The sequence below is a fragment of the Mauremys mutica genome, chromosome 3 (genome assembly GCF_020497125.1).
Source record: "Mauremys mutica isolate MM-2020 ecotype Southern chromosome 3, ASM2049712v1, whole genome shotgun sequence".
NCBI lineage: Eukaryota > Metazoa > Chordata > Testudines > Geoemydidae > Mauremys > Mauremys mutica.
Window position 1 is genome coordinate 156523190 of NC_059074.1, and position 18511 is coordinate 156541700.

The 18511-nt window shown below is 40.0% G+C and overlaps 1 protein-coding gene across 3 annotated transcripts in view; it reads left to right on the forward strand.

Annotated features, from left to right (window-relative positions):
• CDC42BPA (CDC42 binding protein kinase alpha) overlaps positions 1 to 18511 on the forward strand; it is a 352910-nt gene that overhangs the window by 278610 nt on the left and 55789 nt on the right. For 2 of the 3 annotated variants that reach the window (XM_045009047.1, XM_045009045.1), the window contains exons 18-22: positions 1519 to 1624; positions 2282 to 2430; positions 4526 to 4617; positions 8982 to 9058; positions 15839 to 15877. In XM_045009047.1, coding sequence (XP_044864982.1) covers positions 1519 to 1624; positions 2282 to 2430; positions 4526 to 4617; positions 8982 to 9058; positions 15839 to 15877 — 463 coding nt within the window. The remainder of the gene's footprint in view (positions 1 to 1518; positions 1625 to 2281; positions 2431 to 4525; positions 4618 to 8981; positions 9059 to 15838; positions 15878 to 18511) is intronic. The other variant, XM_045009046.1, reaches the window with a different exon arrangement.

Sequence of the window (18511 nt, forward strand, 5' to 3'; positions counted from 1 at the left end):
AGCTGCTAGACTGTTTAGTCGGACAGCTTTGCTATACTCCACAGATGTCAGTAACAACTTTGCCAGCAGAGGGAAGGGTGCTGGAAACCCTGCTGATATCAAGCCCGATGGGACTCCAAGGCCACCTGTGAAAATCTCATAATGATTACTGTCTCACTTTAATTCATGATGGTGTTCACTGGACACAGCAAACAGAGTTGGACAGGCCACCTTGGGTACGGCATGCCCCAAATAACCTGGGGGGAAAACACATGGGTTTTTTTATTTAGGTCGTGGATCATGACCTCTTTCTCAGGCCAAAACTTTTGAATTGCACCTCTATTCCTGCAAATACTGGAGGGAGCTCAGACTTATCCATGGCACTCTGGTACTTGTCCCTTCTGTCTCCTCACTCCTAACACATACTTCCAAAGCTGTATTGAAACACTAAATTCTTATTAGTAGAATAAACCTAAACTTCTTAGCAATAATGCTTTATTCAACCATATTAACTATGTACATGAACCCTGAAGAAGCCACTGTGTGGGTACCCAAAGGACTTATCTTCGATGGGATGGCTGAGAGAGATTTCACAGAAATGAAATTGCCAGGTAACAGATCTACCATTCTAGATCACGGTCTCTCTCCAGGTCCAAAATACTTGGGATGTAATAAACAGTAATATGAGGCAGAACAGAGAGAAGTAGGATAGAGGAACAAGATTTCCTCCTTCCCTAAAAGTTATTGTCATTACAGAGTTTAGGGACCACTGCTTGGGGGATGTTCCTGACAAAATATATTTGTATGTTCAAAGTCAGTGGCCCTTTCCATCCGGGTTAGCAGTTGGGGTGTGCCAAACTAGCTCTGATCCCTTCTGGGACCTGCTTATCTACAACATGGGTAGGCTTTGATGATACAGAATTTGGTTCACCTGGCTATGGCGAGTGGAATCTGAAATACAACCTTGTCTTTTGGAAGATGCAGTGAGGCTCTTATCTTCAAAGAGCAGGAAATTTGGAGACGCTTGTTGACATGATCAGAACCAGAAGGCATGTCTTTATGGAAGGCAAATTCAGGGAATAAGATGCCCTCATCTCACTGAGGCTGTTTAATAAACTACTGTAAGAAACAGCTATTAAATAGGAACTGGGGGAAGAGTCTGATGTCACTAATGCAGTCAGATATGATAACATCTTAGAAGAATTAGAAAGACAACTCTTAAGCCTGATGTTGCTTGGATGCTCTAACTGTTAATTTGTGGTAGCATATTTAATTTTTAACTTGCTGTCTAAGAATAAACTGCTACATTTCATTGTTACAATCTATATTTTGGTCAGATGATGCTGGTCATGACAGATATTTATTATTTGCTTTCTTAAGCTTTGATATTTGGTTTCTTTATCTTCATTTTGTTTTTGTAGCATATACTGTATAATTTAACTGTGCAAAGTCGCAAAAGGTTTAGCCTTTACAATTAGTGAGGTTGCCTTGTTTATTTTAAATTAATAGTTCCTTCATTTTTTGTTTTTTTGCGCTTAGGGTGAGTGATGAAAAGGATGCTAGAGGGTATCTACAAGCCTTGGCCTCTAAAATGACAGAAGAACTAGAGGCTCTGCGGAACTCCAGTTTGGGTGCAAGAGCAACCGTAAGGATCACACTTAACGTACCAAAAAACATTTTGTAAAAAAAATAAAAATAATTATGACTTTGTGTCAGTACTTGTCAGTTTTGCATTCAATATTAATGTATCTAAAGAGGCTGTTTGATGAGATCTTGCAAGTTTAGGGATTTTTCTTTCCTATTAAGAGACCACCACAATTTAATTGTTGTCAATTAATAGAATGGCACCTCTTCTATAACGGGATTTATGTGTAATTTTTTTAGATGGTTACAGACAATCTTGTATTAATATATTGAAAAGATGTTTGCATAAAACTGCAGAGGTGAAAAAGATCCGCACTGTCACATCATGGAAAGTATTCTCTTTGAAGGAGCCATTTCCTTCTGTGAGTCTTAACATAGTTGCAGTTCAAATCCATGCATGTAAATGACTATGGTTCACAAAGTTGTGGGAGTATGAAAGCATGGGGCAGTCATCTTCCTCTTTTAGAACTTAAGGAGAAGAAAGAGATCATGTATTCGGGGACTTTCCAAAATTTTTTTTGGGCTGATGAGGTCTCACATCAAGAACATAATAGGCTGAGGACGGCGACTACTACTACTACTAATAATTAATAAGTAATAAGTAATAATATTGAAATTAATTGCATTCTCTCTGGGTTGTTTGTTTTGTTTTTAATAGGACATGCCCTGGAAGATGCGCCGCTTTGCTAAATTGGATATGTCAGCAAGGCTGGAACTGCAGTCAGCCCTTGATGCAGAAATCCGAGCCAAACAGGCCATTCAAGATGAGTTAAATAAAGTTAAAGCTTCCAGCATCTCTACAGAATGGTGAGACTGAATGGTTCTGATGGAACTTCACTATGGTAGCTTGCCAAAGACTGTTGGGGAGAGAACATTTAGTTATAAGTGTTAAATATCTTGTCTGTCAAAATCTGATAATGAATGGTATGTTCGTTTCTTATAGCTGTACCTAAAAACAAGACCATATTCTTTTGTATTCCATGAGTAACTGAAAAGGTACTATGAAAAACTGGAGCGCTCTCTCTAGACTTGCAGCTGGCACTTTTTCATACATCAAATAATTTCTCCCACAAACATTTTACAACTTTGGGGCTGAGTAACAGGCAATTGTTGTTTGTCTATCTCAAAACATATATTCCTTTCTACTCCATTGACAGGTTTATTGGATTGAATGGACAAAATCAATTCTTGCATGTTGATTTGTACAGGAATAAAGCCTGCCTATCGAGATTTAAGAATTCTTTTCTTCCCTGCTTCACTGATCCCTACTTTACTTCAATTTCAAAATTCATTTGATTAGGGAGACTGGCCAAAGCAGAGGATTAGTAATTGGGAATAATGGGGCATTTCACTTGTAGGTCATCAGTTGCAATCCAGCCAAGGTTAGAAGTTACCAAATGCTGGTACCATAGAAGGTTTCTTGGCAGCCTGTGAAAATAAATTTGGTGGCATGAGTCCAGTTCAAACACTCACATCACAACATCCACTACTGAAATTGGTACTGATTATTTCCTTTGTTGGTAGCCTGAGCAGAGAGGTTAAAGACAGAGCAAGCATGAGGGCTGAACAGCTTTTTTTATCCCTAAAAGTGATCCCTCCAACTCAGGACTGAGCTCATTGTAAGAGAAATGTGCACTGCCACTATCCATGCTGCCCCTATTCTGTTGGAAAGTGGCGGACTTCAGTTTCCTGGGCTGTCCTGCTGGAAAAAATGCCCTATGGTGTGTTTTAAAGGTATCATACTGGTAACTTTTAGAAGCCTTTGAATTCCTTTTCTCTAAACAAGTCTCTTTATAAAGCATGTATATCTGTAGTACAGTATCTAGGCACCTAAACAGTAGACATAAGACATGGAAAGGACCAATAGTGGTGAATGGAATAAAGATCTGATATGTGAATCACAAAATGAGAGAGAAGTGATGATTTTCTCTCCTAACTGGATCTATAGGGAGGTTGGAGATGAGAAGTCATGTGATTTGTGGCAAAATTTATTTTTAGTGTGTGTGATGGGTATGAGTGTATACTTCAACTCACTGTACAAGGCGTTTAGCCACTCAGTTCCCATTAACACTAATGATAGTTAAGGAGTAAAAACGTGTACATCAAGCTGAAATTGGACCTCTTCATGTTTTCGATCAACCTGTTCATAGAAGAAAAAAGTCCTTGAATGTTTAGGCAGTGCAATCGAGTGACTAGAATTGGGGAGCAGAGCTTCGGAGTTCCATGCTTGACTCTACCACTGACTTGTGTGATTTGGGATTAATCAATTTTTCTGAGCCTCAGTTTACCTATCTTAAAAAGCAGCAGTATGAAACCCTTAAGATAGAGAAATAACTAGCATTTGAAAAGTGCTTTAGAGCTCATTGGATGAAAAGTGCTGTAGAATTGTATAGTAATAATATTTATCTGATTGTGAATCAGAAAATTTATAAGGAGAAAACTAAGCTGAGCATTATATTACCAAAATGTTTTTATGGTCTCCTTTGTGAATAACTGAGCAGAAAAAACTTCCAATGTACAGTTTCTGAGCAGCACCAACTTAATGAATTAGCAAATGAAATGATCTGTTTTATGTTTATTTTTAAATGTGGTCTTTTCTTCTCATTCCCAGGGCATGGGTTCACACAGTTGTTCATAAATTAGAGGCATGGGTCAACCTAAAGGGTAAACAAAGCCAATTATTCACTCCTTTTTCCAAGGTCCCATACTAAACAAGTCATAACAGAATTCTGAACTCAGCCTTTCATTTGATGACATCATGCTTTGTTTGACAACACAACTTGGCTAGCATTGATTTTAACTAAACAGTAGTCCAAATAACATCCAAAGATGGACCAAAAAAGGGAGAATTTGCAGTGCTGGCTCTCAATAATTGTATTTTTTGTTTCTTTGTTTTTTAAAGTAAACTTCAAGAGTCAGAGAAGAAGAACTTGGAACTGTTGTCAGAAATTGAAAAACTGAAAAAGGAGACAGAAGACCTTAGATCAGAAAAGGGTATGGCAACTGGTGTCAAAATAAATGAGAACATACTGCACAGTAGTGGGTACATCTTATCAGTTAAGAGTGTCATCTTGCGGTGTAAATGCAAGAACCATGATGCCGAGAGATTCTGACATCTAAAATGTTAATACATGTATTGCATGGTAAAATGTACCTGCAGCAATTATGTGCGAATCTGTTATATAATATTCTGAAATTTTCTTGGTGCACTTGAAGCATGAGAGTCATTTTGATTTGAGCTAAATTATTTTTATTTCTACTTGTATATAGAATTGACCACCATATAACCCTTAGTAGTACAGAATATTCAATACACATTTTTTCTTTGGTAGCTAAGGGTTTTTACACTTCAGTATAGTCAGTCGGTACTCTCCATTTCTGAATTATCTGGCTACATCTACACTAAGAGAGGAAACAATAGCAGGGGCATTGATAACATTTAATGGTGGTTTTTCCTGCAGCAGATTACTGCTTACACATAGCAATGCTGCCATGGACAGAATCGATTTACTAGTTTTTGCCTTACTGTGATTGAACCAGTGTTGCTGGGAGCAGACTCTTTTGGGTAATTTCCAAATACAAACCGGAGCATTGAGACTCTACTCCTGGTGGAATTCTGTGCCAAAAATTAAACATTCTGCAACAAAAAATTAAACATTCTGCACACAATATTTTAAAATTCTGCATATTTTATTTGTCAAAATAACACAATATAATCACACCAGTTTCAATTATTTTTAGTCATTTATTTCAAAATACCTGTCAGCAGGTATGTCTGTAACAATACAGACGACAAAAAAGATTCAGGAAATCTTTTTTGACAGATTCCTTACTAGACATATTAATACAGAACTCTGAGTAATAATTCATTTAAACTACAATACAGAACCGTATTTCCCATGCCCCTCAGAAGCAGAGCAAAGGCCTGGGGGGAGTCGGGTAACGGAGGAGCTGAGGAAGAGGGAAGAAAATTGCTGGGAAGGAGCCGGGTTGTTGGGTGTGGGTGGGGAAAGTAAGGAACAGGTTTGGCGTGGGGGAGGGGACAAGAAAGGATTTTTAGGGAGCTTCCCCCATGCAGATTCTGGCTGGCCCCTAGCCTCTCCCACTCAATCAGGCACATCTGCCCCTGTCCCCATGTGTGTCTGTGCCCTCACCCAGCCACTCCCCTGTCCCTATCTAGCTCTGTCTCCCTTCCCCCTGTGTCTCTTCACCTCCCTTCCCCCTGTGTCTCTTCACCTCCCATTCAGCCCCTGCCCCAGTCTGTCCTCCCCCACTAGCTCTTATGAGCCCCTGTCTCCTGACCGGGCCTGACAAGCGCTGGGAAGGCAGCTCTCTCTTCCCTCCTTCCAGGGAGTTGCAACTTTGCCTTAGCACCCTCTGGTGGGCAAAAGGCAGAACTGCAGCAACATTTTGGCAGAACCTTTTTTCTGCGTGAAAAATTTGAAATCTGCGGGGCTTTTTAAATATGTGCACACGCAGTAGCACAGAATTACCCCAGGAGTTATTGAGAGATGGAGTTAGGAGAATCAGCTACCTGGTGTAGCTGTAAAATTTATGTCTTACCATCCAGGCTGAAAGAAACAATTGCAGATTGCACTGTTTCAGGCAAACATGAATTAAAGATGTTATGTCACTTTCTTAGGTGCAGCAACTAGTTGTTAGAACGCAAAACTTTCTCAAAACTCAAAAATTTGTTATGCTTAGATTCAGGCATTTTATAGGGTTTGCAATCTCCAGGCATTCCAAACAGTTGTCGTCTGCAACTCATTTTCACCTAGTGTAGATAGGCCTCTGAGTGCAGCGTGACAGTTATGACAGCCCAAGACTGCTTCACAATATTCAGAAATGACTGGTGCTGATTAGCTGGTAAGAGGAAATTATTTATAGTACTGATACTTGCTCATCTTGATGCTTCACACTGATATTCAGAATAAATATAATCTTGATATTTATGGAGATGCAAAATGGGAATTTGGGGCTAGCTTATTGCTTTTGAAAACTTGTCCTTGTTGATGCTTCTTTTTCCATATGTTTATCCTTCCATTTATAGCTTCATGAACAGTACACAAGTACTATGCTCCCAAAAAACTAATTATCAATCTGCTGAACAAGTCTGCCTTGCAGTAATTAGTCATAAACAAGAATTTATAATTAATAGTTTACCAAATCTGGTGTTTTCCAGTGTTACATTTTTGTGTTAATAGAGATAGAGTTTAATTCTATTTCTGGAAAAATTGTAAAACTTACTTTGAAGACTTCCTGGATTAAAAAAAAATGTCAGAAGTAATTAGAATCCTTTTGCCAGAAGCAAATTCATAACATTGTATGTGGACTGTTTAAATATTTAACTACTGAGAAACACTCCTTAATCCATGTTGTTTATTATATTTTAATTTGTCTCTTGTAAGTAGAAGTATGTTGATAACTAAAAGATAAACATTGCAGAGGATTCAAGTGCATTCATTTTATGTGATAGTGGCAGATTAACTCACTGTGCCTGAGTATTGTTTTCCAAGAAGGACTAATTTAGATTAGCAGATTCATCCTGTGCACTTGATAGGTATATTCTGAAACCTGGGAGGGTGAGAAAATAACACAGGGAAAAACTGATTCTATACAATGACAACTCCTTTGAGAAATACATTCAGTCTGGGTTATGGAGTTTTGATAGAGAAATAATGTATATTTGATATTTTAGAAGGAAAAGTCCTCCTTACAACATTTAATTTTTAATTGTGAGATAGATATGAAGTGGACAGGAAGATATCCTAGTTCAGGGGTTCTCAGACTGGGGGTCGTGAGGTTATTACATGGAGGGTCACGAGCTGTCAGCCTCTACCCCAAGCCCTGCTTTGCATCCAGCATTTATAATGATGTTAAATATATGAAAGTGTTTTTAATTTATAAGGGGGGATCACACTCAGAGGCTTGCTATTTGAAAGGGGTCACCAGTAAAAGATCTAGTTAGAGAAGAAACTGTAATGTAACAGATCTCTCTCTCTCTCTCTCTCTCTCTCTCTCACACACACACACACACACACACACACACACACACACACACACACACACACACACACACACACACACACACACACCCAGCATTTTAGAAGAGAAGCTCAGATGTAATGACAAATCTTTTGGGGAAACAGCAATTCAGGCATACTCTTTGGTCATCTTATTTCTGTTAGAGCTTATTACGAGGACCTGAACAATGTCAAGAAACATCAGACATACTGGGCTTGATTCACCTCTAGGTTGTGCCAGTCCCTGTATCTTCATAGGGTGTAGACTCCTCCTGGTGAAAAGACCGCCAGGAGTAGAACTGCATTTATAAAGCATCTGCAACACCTACACTAGGTGCTCAACTGTCCTCAAATACTTAAAAGTGGGTGGTGCTGTCTGGGCGTAGGTTACCATCGAGGAACCCAGATTAAGTGCTGATTCAGCATATTTCCTTAGCCGTCAACACTGGCATATCTCCTTGGAACCTCACCCACAAGCTATCTATGCATTCCCCATCCGTGGCCCCACAAAGCCACAAGACCTCCTGGTCAACCTCCTGGCCCTGGCTAAAACGGCCATCTATAAAACCAGGGAGAGAAGGTTGGCTGATGGGATCTCCTGTGACTGTGGGGCCTATTTCTGATCATCCGCTCACGCATCCGGGCAGAGTTCCTCTGGAAGGCGTCCACTGGCTCCCTTGACACCTTCGAGGAGCAGTGGGCGCTGTCTGGGGTTCTCTGTTTGGTGTCCTCATTGGATTCCCTTTGTTTGACCCTTTGACCTCACTCCCGTCCCTGTTATCTCATTAGTTGTCCCCTGGAATTATTTGATTTCCAGGCCTTGTGGATCCTCCCCTTAGGCTGGTTCCCAATAGGCACCTCACCCACAAGTTTAAGCTGCCTTTTCCCGACAGAATTTCTAGAGAAGGGCAGCAGCACAAAGGCCACCTGCACCCCACAGGGGTGCACCTCTCCTGGGATATAGAAATCCTACTGACACAAGGTGTGAAATGAGCCACGTTACATGCATGTATGTGAATCAGTATTAACACATTGTAAAGAGACACATACACATTAGATATCTGTGCATTACACAGCCTATACACATATGTGCAGTATATCTAATGTATCAACTTGGCAATACACACATCTGGGGAAATGAACATTTAACCATATGCTGTATACTCTCTGCATGTGTGTTAAAAAGGTACCTTCTTTTGTACTGAGTAGCAGACTAGATGTGACAGTCCATAATAAATTTTAGATGATTCACCTATAACCAGATTCAGCAAGACAAAGGGCCTCCATGAAACAGTCATTTTTCTGTAGCTTAAAAAACTTGCTGCTGTTTTCTAGGTGTAAAGCACCAAGACTCACAGAATTCTTTCTTGGCATTTTTGAATGCTCCTACCTCTACTCTGGATCAATTTGAAGTAAGTGTGCAGCCATTTGAATGTCTTTGGCAATCATGGAAATGTTTTATTCTTGCTGTCATACAGGTTGTGTGAATACTTGCTTAGGAGTTAATACTGTCTTTCAATGCCATTGTCCTTCTGCATTTTGAACATCATTTTAGGTTACAATAACAATTTATGATAATTGTTTGATTTACTATGCCTTCTTCCTGTTCTTGAATAGTTGTAATCATGGTCCATTCTCTTTAAAGGTGAAATGTGAGAGTCCAAAAGAAAGATGAAGTTAAAATGGCCTTTCATTGTAAAAAAAATACTTAGCTAACACAGATTACATATCCTCCATTCATTTTTATAGGAATTTGTAAACCAAGGGCTAAATTCTGCCTTTGGATATACTCACTACCATTGAGATCAGTGGTACCATGCATGTGTCCAAGAAATTCAGAGTAAAACTAAAGTAAAACTGTTTAATTCCTTTGCAATTTTTAGATCAAAGTCCTGGTAAACAGAAAAACTGGAGGAGAAAACGTAAAATGGAAAAATATATTTCACACCTTCTCTTATTTATCTGAAGTAAACAATGTAAAATTTCTATAAAATATTAGGGCTTAAATCCTGGCTCTATTTAAGTCAATGACCAAATTCCCACTGACTTCAGTTAGGCCAGGATGCTACCCTTAAGGTCAAATCCTATTCTAGAATTTGTTCATGGCTCCCACAGATGTCAACAGAAGATGCCCATGATTATCTTTAGTACAGCAGAATTTGACCCCTACAATTTAAGGAAGAAAATAATTATTGTTACAGGTTTGAAAATTTACTCTCCTATTTAATACATATTCACTATTTTCTAAAGTCATTGCATTCTGATGAATTCTCCACATCTGATGTTCATATTTAATTTGCTTTTAATGATTTATCAGATGTTGGTTTTAATACAAAAATTCTGTCAGAATTTGGAAATGTTTTTATTGAGTGAAGGATAGAAAAAGCATTAAGCTGCTTTTTTTTATGGATGGGTTATGGATTAACTGTCTAAGAAACCAAAAGGCAATTAACAAAGACTCCACAACTTTAACTGATGTAATTGTTACTTGGCATTAAAGTCATTTATCATTTTTCTTTAATTGTTTTTGCAACACTATCATTATTTATTTTTACAGAATAGTTCTCTTCATCCATTTTTTTTCTGTTTCTTTACTGCTGTGTTCGTTAAATAGGATTCCTTTTCTTCTTCTTCTTCATCCTCATTGATTGATTTTATGGATGATGTAAGTCTTTGACCTTCAAACCAGTAAATCCCTCAATAAAAGAAATTGGTTGATTGATCTGGCAAATTCAAACATAATGCAGTCAATTTAAGAATTGTATGATTTCAAGTGCATCTGAGAGCACAGAATTCTCCTGCACTAATATATCTACATCTTTGAATAGATACATAGATACTATATAGAGACACAGTTTGAAGAAATATATTTCTTCTTTAATGCAAGTATTGCATTATGCTTTGCAAAATGCTTTTGTATTATGGAAAGGTGCTGTGAGTTTTTTGTCAATTTGTCAGAGGTAATCTACTAAATTGTCACCTACTCTCAGTCCTCTGACAACAGTTCTGAAATCATCTGTGGTGTTATATAATTCATTTCATTATGTTGTTGCATATTATACCCATTTTCACTAACTGTTTTCTAGCAGTTTTTAGTCACTTTGCTGAAGATTTTTTTCTCGTCCGGATGACTTCTGAAGTTTCTTATTTTAGTTTTCTCAGATAAATAATAGATTTTGCATTTTTAGTGAATGGTCTTTCTATTAAAACTGGTTGGGTAGGTAATTGTGTCAAATTTCACCATAACCAGAACGAGTATAGCAATTTGGTTTTATTGTCATTTGGAATTTGTTTTTAATGTAGGAAAACATTGAAATATATGCACTAGTTGATGGCAGACTTAGCTAGCGAATCATTTTAAAAGTTGTAAATTGACTGCATTATTTGTTTTCCAGACCCAAGTAGTAGGCTAGTAGATTTAAATACTTAGCAGTGTTGTGTCAAAATAGGCACCTTTTGTCCTCTTTATAGAACTCTAAATTATAACACTGTTTGATATAAGGTTATGGTCTCAGCTGTATTAAAATGCCTTATAATTAATTGTGTTGTAAAAACACCATTATAAAATTGAAAATGGGAGTCCATCAAGAATGTTGAAAGAAAGAGGATGTAGTGTATAATCCTATCCTGATAATATCCTTTTCACAACAGAAATTCTTAGAAATATTTCTTCTCGTGTATGTGGTTTATTCCTATGGTTGGAGCACATACTGTGTGAGTGTATGTTTGTGGTACCACATTAGAAGTATTAGACCATAGTCTGTATTATCATTATACAAACCAGAAAGATTGCTTTTCTGACATTTTATAAATATCCTTATGCCTAGAGACACCAAAGCAATCTTTGTCATGATAACTTTTATCCTGACTGTTTATGTTTCTATATTTGGGTTAAAGAAGCATTCTGCTTGGTGGGAGAGCATTATGAAAAGGTTGCCCAGCTCAACCTGCTCTTTAATATAGACTGAGAAACATCATCTTTTAAAACACACACCACTCCCTCTTCAAAACATTTTAGAAGAGTAATAAAATAAATGTTTGGGAGAGCAGTTAGTATGGCCTACCTTTGTAGAGGGGACCTAGACCAATTTAGGAAGGAGATGGGAGAACGAAGATCTGCTGCTGGGCTTGTAAACTTAGCTCTGAAAAGCATCAATAAATAAAAAATATCTGTTAAAGCAGAGACTGCATATTTTTCATAAATACTGCAACCAAATCAAATATATTATTTCCCCTTATGCTGGTGAAAAGGCATGTTATGCATCTTTCAGAAAAAATAATAATTTACAATAGTTCCAGCATAATTCCAGCAAAGTCTTGGGTGTGTTATCCATTGGTTCACATCACAGCTGTAACATTATAACAACTCTGTATAATGCCAAGCTGTTGATCTTGTGGCATATGCAGGGTCAGCTGTCAAATGAGTACAGTTTGTATGTGTTCCACTGTTGGCTAACTTGCCTTAGAACAGTGGTCTCCAACCTTTTTACTCACAAGATCACTATTTGACTTTAAGATCAACCCAGGATCTATCCCGCTCCTTCCCCGAGGCCCCACCCTGCTCACTCCATTTCCCCCTCCCTCCGTCGCTCATTCTGCCCCACCCTTGCTCATTTTCACTGGCCTGGGGCAGGGGGCTATGGTGAGGGAGTCGGTGCAGGATCTGGGCTGGGGGTGAGGGGTTCGGAGTGTGGGAAGGGGCACTGGGCTGAACCTGGGGCAGAGTGTTGGGGTGCAGGAGGGGATGAGGGGTGTGGGCCATGGGAGGGAGTGTGGGTGCTGAGCTGGGTCAAGGGATTGGAGTGTGGGAGGAGTGGAGGGGTGTGGGTTCTGGGAGGGAGTTTGGGTGAAGCAGGAGGCTCTGGGCTGGGACAGGAGGTGGGGTGCAGGAGAAGGTGCAAGGTTCAGGTTCTATCCAGGAGGCGCTTACCACAGGCGGCTCCCGGTCGGTGGCGCAGCGGGCCTAAGGCAGGCTTCCTGCCTGCCCTGGCCCCATGCTGCTCCCGGAAACAGCTGGCATGACTCTGCAGCCCCGGGAGGGCGGGGGCAGGTGGCTCCACACACTGCTGCTGCCCCTGCCCCCCCAGTGCTGACTCCGCAGCTCCCATTGGCCAGGAACTGTGGCCAACGGGAGCTGGGGGGGTGCTGGGGGGGGGCAGGAGCAGCAGCAGCACGTGGAGCTGCCTGACCCCGACACACACTCCCAGGGGCTGCAGAGACATGCCAGACGCTTCCAGGAGCGGTGTGTGGCCTGGGCAGGCAGGGACTGTGCCTTAGCCCCACTGTGCCGCCAGACTTTTAGTGGCTGGAGATCACGATCAACTGGCAGAGGCTCCAGGATAGACCAGTTGATCACAATCTACCGGTTGGTGACCACTGCCTTAGAAGATGGTCTTCTTGATTGGTCCACCAAGATTTAACCTTCTCCTAATGCTGATCTTGCAGTTCTTGGCAGGACTCTAGATATCACTGTGTATATTGTTAAAGTTGAAAGGGGTTAACATTTTAATGCTTAACATACAAAACATGAGACATTCATCATTGGGTCTTCAGGCTGAGTTCAGTGGGAGGTTCTCTCATCTCAATCTACAGCAGACAAGAGTACAGTTTGGAACAGTGGTTAGGCGGGACAGAGGATAACATAAGTAACGTAGAGGTAGAGTACTTTCTCACTCTGCAAAGACGCATAAAGAAGTCACCATCTTTCCAAGTGAGGATAGAAGCCATCGCCGACAAGTGAGATATATTTACTGAATTTCACCTGCTATTATCCTGTATCCCAACTAGTTATTAGCTAGAGCTGGTCAAAAAAAAATGTGGGGGAACAGTTTTCCATCAAAAAATGCAGTTTTGTCAGAATTTAAATGTTTTGCAGGAACATGCAGATTTTGACATTTTTAGTGGGGAAAAAGTTCACATTTTTTTTGACTTTCTTGTTTCATTTTGATAATGTTGCAATTTTTCATTTTAACTTTATCATTTCAACTTTTATATTAAAATATTGACTGTTATATTTATATTTAATATTTCAATATTGTAACTAAACATCTTGATGATTCTGAATCAAAAAATTTCAGAATTTTTGTTCTGCAGGAAATTGTGTTTTTTCATTCTAATTTGGAATGGAAACAGATTTCACCATAGAATGAATATAACATTTTCCAACCATCTCTTTTATTAGCCCCTCTAGTTAATTTTTAATGCATATGATTAACTACTACTATGCTGCTGAAGTTGAACATTCCAGTTATGCCCAGATAGAACCAACCTATTGTGCTGTTGAATGTAGCAGGTACCTCTTCATATTCCACTGCCTACAGTGAGTGAATAATGAATGAGGATAGCATAGAGGTTGCTGTGGGAAAGGACCAACAACAAAAGGGTCATACATTAAATAACTGTTTTGATGTTGTTAATATATATTTGGAGGGGGACATTTGAATTTGCACAAGGTAAATATGCTATTTTTCATTTAATTGATCATGATCTAATTTATCAAGTAACACCCTTAAGACATTATCTCTGAATTACAAAGATTAAACAGAAAATATAAAAGTATCTATATATTATTCATAGGTAGCTCGGTTCCATGCTCTAGGCCTATTAAACAAGTTTTATCTCAGTATATCAATCAGAACTTTAAAAAGTAAAATAGGAGTCTTAAAAAATACCACTATCAGCCTAGACATGGCCTCCATCCCCCATTCAGTCTCCCTGATTGACAATAATAGCCTGGAAGAACAATGGCAGGATTTTGTAGCATGACTTGAAGGGAATCAAATTTAGACCCTGTCAAACCAAGAAGGAGTGTGAGTTCCAAAACCAAAGACCTTTCACCTGCCACCACCCCCTACCCAATCAAGGCTGCTAGCTAGAGTTCCTGAGGAGATTGCAGTTGCTGCAGTATCGCATGAAGTGTTCTCTTGAGTAGGACCAGCAGTGGATATTGCTAATGGCCTGTATCATCATCTCCCTATACATGCAGTAACCCCATGCTCCCCCTAAAATGCTGGTAATAGTTTAGAGACCAAGATACTGAGTTAAATTTTACCCCCATTTTACACCCTTTGCAAGCCCACTGAAGACCATGTAATTTCATGGGTGTAAATCACTTCAGAATTTGACTCACTAAATATATGCTTTAAAATTATCTATTTACATACAAGGGCAGAGCTCTGCTTGAATCTCTGCCATCCAAATAATTGAACTGTTTATAGCAAACTATGAATGATTGTAGTTTATTCTAATTGTATCAACTGGGAAGACTATAATTTCCCTAGTTCTGTTGGAGAAAAATAAAAATAGATGTCTGCGCTCCAGCTGCCTATGACTGGAGCCTGCAGATGCTTCAGAAGGAAGAGAAACATCTCACTGTGCTGATGATTCACTATGCCCGTCCCCATATCAAATAGCAACTTGGGTTATATTTTAAGGGTAATGATTGTGATCATTTTTATATTTCATATTAAGTGGAACCTACTGTGGCCTTAGCAAGCATTTGCCCTACTTATTGGAACAGATATTTTTTTCGTTCTTAAAAAATAATTGTAAATGAAACGTGTCTGTCTCCTGAGTGACTGAAGCTGGTGTTTCAGGTCCTATCCTATCAATCCTTGCTTAAAATACCCTTTGGCTTCAGTTGGACTACCACACATGGAACATTGAATCTGGCCCTCATAAGCCTCCACTATATGAACTGGATCCACAACTTTCATAGTTAATTACTTAATAGCTCTTTGCCGCATTCTGTAGTGAGAACCCTGGCTGCACCCACACATTGATAATTCCTTAGGTTTTGAAGAATTATGGTTCTTAATGGTATTTTAAACTGAACACATTGGGCTTTCAAGAGAAGAAACTATCCATCTTGTACTGATCATAAAGGTATTTATTGTGGAAGTCATGAATATTTGGTCTAATGTAGTGTACCCTGTAGAGCATTATTGTCTGCTGTAAAGTTACAGGATTTGAAATAACTTTCTTTCCTATGTTTTTTCCTCGTGTTGTTCCCCCTTATGAATAACATCCCCAAAATATGTACAAAATATTTGTCTTAGAAATATTTATTTTTAAAATATATTTGTACATGTCTACAGTTTGTCTATTAACATACCGTAGTTACAAGTTCTGAGCTAGTGTGTGTGCCCTTGTTCTAAGTTTTGTAACGCATTTTCCTCCTTTCTTTGTTGAAGCGCTCTCCTTCCTGTATTCCAGCTAACAAAGGCAGACGTGTAAGATGCTGTCTTACTCTATGTGGCCCTTTATTTTTGCCTGTGGTGTACATGCCTTTGTTTAATGTAGACTGTCCTATGTTGACTATTTATGGCTTGTGTATTTATCTTACTGCATGTCTTGTGCTGCTGTTACCGCTGCTGCTGCTGTGCTATTTGTTGTTTTAAAGCTATGAGTTCAAAGCTTTAGGAATGTTTTGTTTGGTAATATTTCTGTGACCAGAATACCACAGTAACTGAAGATGGTGCTTTGGGTTTTATTCTTTTTTGATACAAAAGGGAAAGTCACTAAAGCTCATCGTGAAAACTGATCAGATAGCAACACAGGTGGATGAGCAGGATTCAGATGAGAGCCTCTTTCCTTCCATTGCATTTTGAAAGAGCTTGGGAGGTATTTTACAGGAATTTCTCATAGAAAGTAGAAGTTTGGCAGTCGGGGGCATATTTTGGAACTATCATGGCCCAGAGATGTTTCCTTAAAAAAAATAAATAGAATTCTAAGCAGGTAATTTAAGTAAATTGTAGTAACTAGTAGAAGCAGAAACTCATATCCATGATAATATATGATCCTAAATATCTTCAACCTCGGAGGTGCATCTAAAGCAGAGGTGGGCAAACTATGGCCTGCGGGACCCTCCTGCCCGGCCCCTGAGCTCCTACCCCAGGAGGTTAGCCCCCGGCCCCTCCCCTGCTGTTCCCCTCCCCCGCAGCCTCAGCTCGCTCCGCCGCCAGCGCAATGCTCTGGGCGGCGGGACTGCGAGCTCTTGGGGCAGTGCTGCTGCAGAGCCGGGGCCTGACCCGGTGCTCTGTGCTGCACGGTGGCGTAGCTGGCTCCAGCCAGGCGGCGCAGCTGCCTGTCCTGGTGCTCTGGGCGGCGTGGCTATAGTGCTGCCAGCCACCGGGTTGGATAGAGGGCAGGGGAGTTTGGGGTGGTGGTCACGGGTGCGGGGATGTGGCTAGGGGTCGGGGCAATCAGAGGGCGGGGAACGGGGGGTTGAATGGGGCACAGGTCCCCAGGGAGCAGTCAGGAATGAGAGAAGGGGTTGGATGGGGTGGCAGGGGGCAATCAGGGGCAGGGGTTCCAGGGGCGGTCAGGGAGAAGGGGTGGCTGGATGGGGCAGGGGGGGCGGGGGGAGCAATCAGGAATGAGAGGAGGGGTTGGATGGGGTGGCAGGGGACAGGGGTTTCGGGAGTGGATGGGGCAGGAGTCCCGGTGGGGCTGTCAGGGGGCAAGAAGTAGGAGGGGTGGGATAGGGGGTGGGGCCGGGCCACAGCTGGCTGTTTGGGGAGGCACAGCTTCTGCTAACCGGCCCGCCATACAATTTTGGAAACCTGATGCAGCCCTCAGGCCAAAAAGTTTGCCCGCCCCTGATCTAAAGCCTTTGGTGGATTTATAAAAATTTCTGAACATTTATATAACACACAAGATTGTATCATATCAAAGTATTGTCAGAATGTGTTTGGGATAGGTGCATTACCTTACAAAGAGGGATATGTCTGTCCTGAGCTGTCACCACTTTGTGATTATATATGACATAGAGTATTGGAAAAACCACCTATATTAATATTCAATGATTAGGCTAATGATTTTTATCTCTTTAATAATAATAAATTTATTAATTAATAATATGTTAGCTGCAGTTAAAAACACAGATTATTGTATTTTACAGTGTACAATACCATTTACAGTGTACAATATCTACTATTTAAGCACTATGGCTCTGATTCAGAAGTCCATCTCAGTTCAGCATGTACTTAAGTGCTTTGTTGGATATGGATGGATTTAAATACATACTTAAATACTTTGCAGAATTGGGGCCTGTGGGCTCAGTCCTGCAACCCTTAAACGTGTGTAATCCTGTGGAAGTCATCAAGACTGCTTGCGTGGTTAAGGGCTGTGCAGTTGGGTGATACAACACATGCTTTAGATAATCTAATAGTTAATAGTGCTTAAGGGCTAATTTGAAGAATTTTTATGTGGCCAGTTTAGGGCCTAAACATTACTAAGAGCTTGTCTACACAATGTGGCAATATACACTATGAGGGTGTGAATTTTATATTGCAGTAACTGGCCCATGTGGACCCTTCTGGTATGCACTAAAAGTTCCCTAGTGTATTTTAACTTTGTACTATTTCAGCACAGGCGGGAAACTTTAGTTTGTACCCGCAGGTTCTATGCAAGCCAGGTAGTGCACAATACTTTGTTGTGCTTTAGACTATACCCTCCTGCTGTGCGCGTTGCCGCATCAGATAGACAAGCCCTAAATCCACATTGTTTGGAACTAAACGTTGGAAATATTGCAGCATCCAACAAACTAAGGCCCTGCGTCTACACTATTAAAGTGACTTTCCATAGTGCTGGATCAGGCCCTAAGTTAATTTTTCAGTTTAATAAGTGCAGTAATAAACATTTCTTTTAACACAGTAGATAACTTCCTAAATGCAAAATTATGTAGATCTTTCCAGAAAAGTGTCATAATTTCTACTACATTGGTGGCAAATGGTTTATCTTTTAAGGATGTACCATGAAGATGTTCTTCTGTATGCACATATTAGGTTGCAAGGTAACCGTATCTCTCCAGCAGATATTCCTTTTTTTCTGAATATTTTGAAATATTTATGAAATTCCAGATT